The sequence below is a fragment of the Egretta garzetta genome, unplaced genomic scaffold (assembly GCF_000687185.1).
Source record: "Egretta garzetta isolate BGI_Z169 unplaced genomic scaffold, ASM68718v1 scaffold34, whole genome shotgun sequence".
Lineage (NCBI taxonomy): Eukaryota > Metazoa > Chordata > Aves > Pelecaniformes > Ardeidae > Egretta > Egretta garzetta.
This window is the reverse complement of record NW_009259586.1, coordinates 3,746,939-3,754,612: the sequence shown is the minus strand read 5'-3', so window position 1 is coordinate 3,754,612 and position 7,674 is coordinate 3,746,939. Positions and strand designations below refer to the sequence as shown.

Here is a 7,674-nt window from a genome sequence, read left to right as displayed (position 1 = left end):
TTTAACAGCCTTAATTCCAGATTCTGGGCTAAAAGACTCTTTTCTGATCCATCAAACGTTCTTCCATTTGACAAAGCAAAAGTCGTTTTCAGCAGTAGTGGGAATAAGATGTTTTTCTTCTTTGAAAGCAAGATCTTTCCATGAAGTTGCACAGCTGCTTGTAACAGAGTAGCATCTGGAAGAAAAGCTCTTGGGGCAAAGCATGCCTTACTTTCAAAACCAGAAATGTGCAATCTCACCCTGCTACACTGCATCTAAATGTATACTTCCAACCTCTTTACACAGGCTGATTATGAACTAAGAACCAAGACACACATACCCCAAAATTCAGGCAAAAATAAAAACCCCAGTAGTGTTGATAAGCATGTTCCAACCAGTTCAAGTCAAATTCAGACTCCCAGGGCTCAGAACAACCTCCTCGTCTTAAAACAAATAAACAACTATGAAGTCAGTGATCAGCTAAGAGGTGCATTCTGGAAAAGACCAAAACTAACCCTGTGATTGTTAGGATATGAAATGAAGCAGCTGTCTGGCTACAGGGCAGGAAAAATCAACGGCTAACCAAAGTATTTTACCTTTCCCCTTTTAGATTTACCCTAGGGAGCACCATCAATTTACAAACTGGAGTTACAAAAAAGAGGTTACCCATTGATCCCTGAAGGGAACTAACCATGTCCCATTTCGGTTTGGGCATAGGTGCCAATTATCTTGACTCCACGGACCAGAGGCAGCCATTTCTCCTTCTGAGCATCAGTCGTTTGGGTCTCTAAGGTTTTTTGAAACATGCTGAAGTGGAGACCGAAAGGTTCAGGAAAACTGCCCAAGCATGTTCTACAGGAGAGAAATAGAGGGATCTGGATCTCAGTCTTACTGTTACTGTGATACCGGAAGGTTTTTCTCCAACTGTAGCATAAGATAAATAATCTCTTTACCTATTTCAATCCTTTTTTGTCCCACAAGCAACCTCCAAATATGGAGGCATCAGAGGCAATGCTAATAGGAAAATAAATTCTTCTTTCAGCCGTTTTATTCACCCTATGAATACTGCTGTTGCTATGTAACTGGAAAAAATACTATTCTACAAAGATTCATGAGTAACTTAAAACTGAGGACACGAAAATCAAATCTTTTTTCCCCGTCTCTCAAGCTTAGGGAGAATAAATCCCACTACTGCTAGTAGCCTAGAACTAGGCCATATTAGCTAGAAGCACTATGTATTGAAAAGAAAAAGGCTTCTTAGGTGACCAAGTGCTTTTCAGAAGAGCTCTGTATTACCTGTATAGCTGCTTGTATCAGCTGCGAGATCAGGAACTCACCTCCAATTAAAATTACTGTTACAGTCTAGTGCTGGAGGGAATGGAAGTCAGACATTTTAGATGAGATATGCTTCATCAAAACAGAAGTTATTTCATGAGAGAAAGCTCTATTAATTTAATAGCCACGATAGCAGGCAAAGTACATTCCCAGTTAAAACAAGCTCCATAACACAAACGTGCTGGGAAGTTTCACTCTGTAAAAGCTACATAGTAAATGACAGAATCTTCCCTGCAACATTCTGCACCCTGAACAGTTTTTTCATCTTCCATCTATTGTACACAAATGCTTATTCCATCCAAATTCAAAGATGGAGGAACAAACGAATGCTCTGCATGAATACCTACATACAAGATCTCTCCCACCTGCCCAAGATACCTACAAGGAAAATACATCCCTCCATCACGAGGTACTAATACCTGCCCAGGCAGCACGTTTAAGTTTGTTGCCAACACAGATCCACACGGCGCAGTGGATGCTATGCATATAGTTTTTCAAATTACAGCAGCATTTCTGACTGGTATTTTATACCATGCCTGGAATGAGTGCCTGGGAGCAGAGAGTGAATAATTGATAATTCAAAACCAGATCCCTATGCAAACCGTGAAAATCAGCCTTAGGGCGAGAGAAAGCAGGACAAAGCTTCTCCAGCACCATGGAGCTGCACGCTGAAGACGCTTATTTTAAGTGGAACAGTTTTTAAATGGACACAATTGAATAAGCCATGGATTCTTCCAGAAGCAAAACTATTGTCATCAAGTAATCTAATACTGGTGATTAATATATTAACTGTGCTTTAAGCTGGTGTGAGTGCAGGTACAGTCTTTAGTGTTCTTGGGATCAAGGCAGACAGTTTTCATACCAGAAAATATGCTATTGCCTACAGCAGCACATATTTACAAAGCAGAAGTTATCTGGGTGACCAAGGGCTTAAAAATGCTACAAGGACAGGGAAATAAGCGTATTTTTCAGCATCCTCGTAGTTTCCTACACGGATTCTTCATTTACTCCGGGACCCATATAGCAACAGCAGCACCCTTTACTCCCTCACCGCCTAGAACACAATTACCGTGCACCTACTCCTTGGGCCCAAAAGGACAAACCTACAGGGAGAAAATGAGTGCTGACTTTGAAATACACTGTTTCAGTGCAATTTGGGAAGAGACTGAACAGCTCTTTGTGTATTTTCAGAAGCCATTCAAAAAGCTTGTGGAGAAGGTGCAGCACATACTTTGCTGTCAGAAAAATCAGGTCAGACACTGCTTCTTTGAAGGTAATGCTCCAGGAAAAAAAAATCTTAAGGTCACACCAGCAACTTTCACTGCCTATCAGTAAGTTTATTGCAAGTGCCAGATATTTCATGCTTAACTAACACCTTCTCTGATCAGAGTAAGAGTGACGTTTTGCAAGCAGATACTTCGCAACATTCTTGTGTCAGAAGGTCATACTATTTCACTAACTAAACATGCAGCATTTTAACAGCTTCTTGCATTAACAAAGCTGAAAGCAGAACTGAAAGCTAGCTAATTTACAGCAGAAACTTTTCATCTCTGCATGCTCCACACTGAATGTTTAGGATTTTCTTAATGTGCCTTTTAACAACTTGCATGGCGAGTGAGAATCCAATTTTCCTCATGACACAGGGCAAACAGAAGAGGTACTAGCTGTGAAGGGAGGAAGAAGCTTTCCTTCCTTCTTTTTCTTTCTCCAAACTCCTACTCCTTTCTCTTCCCATTTCTACATTCCCACTTGGCATTTCCCACTACCTACACAGCTTGTTCTCCCAGGGCTGCATCGTGTACTGTTCAAGCACTTTGCTACATCAAGACTGAATGCAGCTAGCTGCATCTAGCATTAGCAATTTGATCGATGACCAAATATCACCTCATTGGTCTGAAGTCAGATTTACTATGACAATCAGTGAGGGAAGAGGAGGGCTGCAGTTCCAAATCCACTTATGAGATAAGGATGTGTAATAATACGCTACTTTGGCAATATAGATCTTTCCAAATTTCACTGCAACCAACACCACCCATGTAGTAAAAGGCACTTGTATTTGACAGATGAGTTTGATAGCTTATCTGCCAGTGAACAGGGTACAATAGAAACGAAGTCTATGTTTTGAGAGACTCCAAAGCTAAATGAACAAGTGCAAAGACATTCTCAGGCTGCAGAACTGGGTCACAGAAGAGGGTCATTTACTTTAAAGCAAAATCCGCAAGCAAGCTTTTCTAGCTTTTTGCAGTTCTTAAGGTAACTCTCTCAAGGAAGAGCATGAAGGATTGCTTCAGTGGAGACTGAGCCAGGGGTATGTCTGACTTGTGCTCACTGGGCTTCAGAGTTAACAAATGCTATGGTAATAAACGCCTTTTCTACCTGTATCAAAACACCCAAGTCAGACTCATACACTCCAAATTAATTCAGCAGTGGCTAGCAGGGCCACTGCTACAGTTTTACTGGTTTGATTTGCTGAAAGTTACTCCAGGCCCTAACTTCAGTGCCAAAATGAGAAGTAGGGACATATTCTCACAGGGAAAGTGCACATTCATGCAATGCTTATGAACACAGGAATCATCTGTTGACTTGCAACTCTCTGATCTTCTCTTCTTTTGTGCCCCAGTTACTCCCAACTGTTTTCACTTCTTCACTTAATCCCATTTTCCTTGATGAAGGTTATTTGAATTTGAAGGTGAATTAAAACTGACCAGATTGCTCTCTTCAAAGAGCTGTGTAGCATTACATATAAGAACAATTTCCCATTTTTCATGCTTACACTGTGCTGCGGTCAGACTGTAAAAGAAATCAAATATTGACACTCTAAGGCTGCTGGCCTTTATAAGCTGTAGTCACAGCAGATGAGAAGCAACTAAAATGGCTTCTAAATATATTCAATAGATCGTCATATGCTTTGGAGCCCAACAAGGCCCTTGTGGTAACAGGAAGGAGGAGCATTCAGTTCAACATGTCACAGCAGCAACAACTGTTTAAGCATATCTCCAGGGCAGCTGAAGGAAGAAGCATTTCTCCTCGCCTATTCATAAATCAAGCTATAAAGTTGGTCAGCCATGATACAAAGCTACCTAGTGAAGTTCTGGAAGTATACAAAAGCTACAGGAGAACAACTAGCTCAAAATTGTCAAAAATTGCGTATGTAAATAAATCTGTCCCTGCTGATTGGGGATAGTCACAAGGCGTGAGGGATAACTGGCAAAATATTTTAAACTTCCATATGTAAATATCTGATAATCAATCATGATAAATAAAACTTGACATCAGAATCAAGGACTTTAATCTATTTCATAAACCTCATTCAAGGCATGTCACAACACCATATCCATTCAATTTTCCAGTTTGGAAAAAGGAATTAACTCAAACAGTTTCTCCAGGTCAGCTTTTACACAAATGAAGTCCCTTCTAGTTGCACCAATTAGCACGTTTGGATGTGTGACAGAAATAAACTTAATTTTGCAAGTTGGGTGGAGTTCACCAAGTTTAAAAAATGTTTAACAGCAGGTGAGATAAAGTGGGGATAGATGTTAAAATGCAAATGAAATCAAAGTGTGAAAAAATAATCCTTTCATTTCTCCCATTTATTAAGAAGCAGTAAGCCAGTAACCTCCCTTGCAAACACCAGACATTATACTGAAGAATTCAAATCAAGAATATTAACAGTATACAGTTCTTAGAGCAAACAAACTTCACTTGTAGGTAAGAATTACATGTACTGCTCTTCATTCTTCTACATGTTATTACAGAAGACACTGGAAAATACAGCTAGTCTGCAGTAACTGCAATTATCTTCTGAAATCCTGAATGCCTGCAATTAGAATTGACTCTGAAAAAAGTAAGCCTTCCTCATTGTTCCAGTTGATTTTGGATCACAAATTCTGACTAGGCACATTTATTCATATCACATAAGATATGGATGTATTATTTGGTACCTATATGAAATACTAAGCTTTCACCCATTTAAAGTTAAGAATTTCTGACTCCCAAATAAGTGTATGGAAAGACAAAATGAGAACCTATCACTTCAATACTTCAGGAAAGTCCTGTATTTGTAAAATATTGTCAGTAATGCTAGCAAAAGACAGCATTTACATTGCAAACTGCATTGAAGTTTGCCAGCTGGTATACTGGATATACTTCTCCGAATTTTGTCCATAAAAATAATTGAAGAAACTTCCCTATCGCTTCCAATAATCCTTGTGTAGGAAAAATTAATGATTAACTTTTGCCATGCAGTACCTGAATAATCTAATGCAGTCACTGAACTTTTTTCTTGTTATCATTGCCCACTGATGCCACTTTTCAAAAGAACATTTATGTTACTTCCATGAGAACTTTTATGACACAGGGCAGTGCAGACCAATTTCTTCAAAATTAAAACTACAGCAGACAAAATGATTTTAACTAGTCCCAATATTCATGCTCTGAGGCCAATCACAGCTTTTCCACAAATCCAGTCAGAGAGGGCTTGTGATTCTACCAGTGCCTTATTTATTTAAGGTGCAATGTTAATTTCATGTGCCAGAGGATATATTCATGGTATTATGTCCAGATTTCTAGACCTGCGTAGTCTCTCTGTTAAGCAGTTTCTATTTGATTGTATCAGAATGAGTTTAGTAAAACTAAGGGGAGAAATATGTCAAAGTCAGGAACTAAGTTCCCTGCAAGCTGGAAGGAATGAAACTCGGATGTAAAGCCAGTTTTATTTTTATTAACTTAACCCAAGGGTAATACTATCAGATAAACAAAGAGTCAGGTACAACAAAAAGCCTCTAGGTCAAAGGGAACCACTACAGCACCAGGAGCTTGGAAGAGGGAGACAGGACAGATAGGTTATAAGTTCTTGATTATAACTATCTTGGAACATTTTCAAGTATGCCTGTAATGCAACTTTATTAGGTCTAAGTGCAAAGTGAAGTAATCTGCTTTAAGGGTTTTCATTAGAAGCTGCAACCTCATCAGATCTATTCAGATTCAAAATATTTCGGTATATTTTTGGGGGGGGGGGGGGGGGGGGGGAGAAAAATCAGACTACAAATCCTGTTTTTTACTTTCTGAACCATATATAATATAAAGGGTGTAATAGTTAATGTTGCATTCCTCATCAAAAATTTAAGAAAACACAGTGTTCAGTAAATCAGGTTTCATCTGAAATTCACTGAAGCCAAGACTTGAGTGGGCTTTCGTACAAGTCTTTAGCTTCCTTTGGACAGCAAGCATAGCAAAAAAGCACCTCTCTAATGTCCCTGGTGATGATCAAAGCACATACAAGAAGCCAACTCCACAGCTAGGTACCTTTTAAACCAGTAGATCTCCTCCGGATCTGCAATTCCATATTCTCTTAACTTCATAACCATCAGAGAGCTCTTCCTGATGGCTTGCTCATAGCGTTGGCTACGGGACAGGAAGTTCAAATCCTCGTGCTGGAAGTCAGGGTCATTAAAAACTAAGGCCTCTGGGGACAGAACAGAAGAAGAAAACAAACTCAGTTTCCACAAACCTCAATAGACAGTGGGTGAGAAACAATTCAGCATTTCACTCGCTGTACCTCAAGGTATGGATATCAGAAAATGAAAAACAAAATTAAAAGTTAATGAAATCAGAAAGAAGTCTATGCTCTGGGAGAGAGAGACTCTTAACAACAGGGCACTCTCCCATTCCACACATAAACCACATTTTAAGCCCTCTGGACTTGGTAGGAGGTCAATTCACAGACGTAAGACCTGCAGGCCCCTCAATAACAATCTCAAATCCTCAAATAGCCATCGCTACTGCCAGATCAGGCCACCTCATGAACTTTGATCCCCATACAACTCCTTGTGGAAGGACACAGCTATTATTCCCACTATGCCAACTGGAAACCAAGGCACCCAGGGGCCACTGACTTTCTGTGTCCCCTATGGCACACAAGTTACACAACACCAGCCTCTGACGGTCCCACCCCAGCACAGGCTGGGAAAAGAAAGATGGGGGTAATTCATTAATCTCACATATTGTGGTAACAGTGGGCGAGAAACAGGTCGCATTTGTACCGAAACAGGTCGCATTTGTAGCGCTGGGCAAGAGTGTACTAGGAAGGGGAAAGGAGGGGAGAGGGGCCAAGGGAAATGCCCATGGGAAGCTGCCTCTCACCCTCTGGAAGAAGGGGAAAGGGCATGGAAATCCTTTCTGGGAAGGGGAGAAGAGGGGGGTCACAGACATAACACTGCTCCTGCTCCCCTCCAACCCATTAGACAAAAATCCCGTCCTTCAGGCAGCCCCCTACCCCTGCAAGCCCTCTCCCCACAGCCATCCCCTCTCCCCGAAAGCTCCCACTCCCTCTACAGCCTTCCCCCCGCCCCGGGTCTCCCT

At 40.7% G+C, this 7,674-nt stretch overlaps 1 protein-coding gene across 1 annotated transcript in view; it reads right to left on the bottom strand.

The window, feature by feature from the left end:
- The window catches only part of ACOX1 (acyl-CoA oxidase 1), a 23,723-nt gene that overhangs the window by 13,932 nt on the left and 2,117 nt on the right, over window positions 1-7,674 (bottom strand). The window contains exon 2 of the mRNA XM_009637752.2: window positions 6,619-6,778. Within this exon, the coding sequence (XP_009636047.1) occupies window positions 6,619-6,778 (160 nt within the window). The remainder of the gene's footprint in view (window positions 1-6,618; window positions 6,779-7,674) is intronic.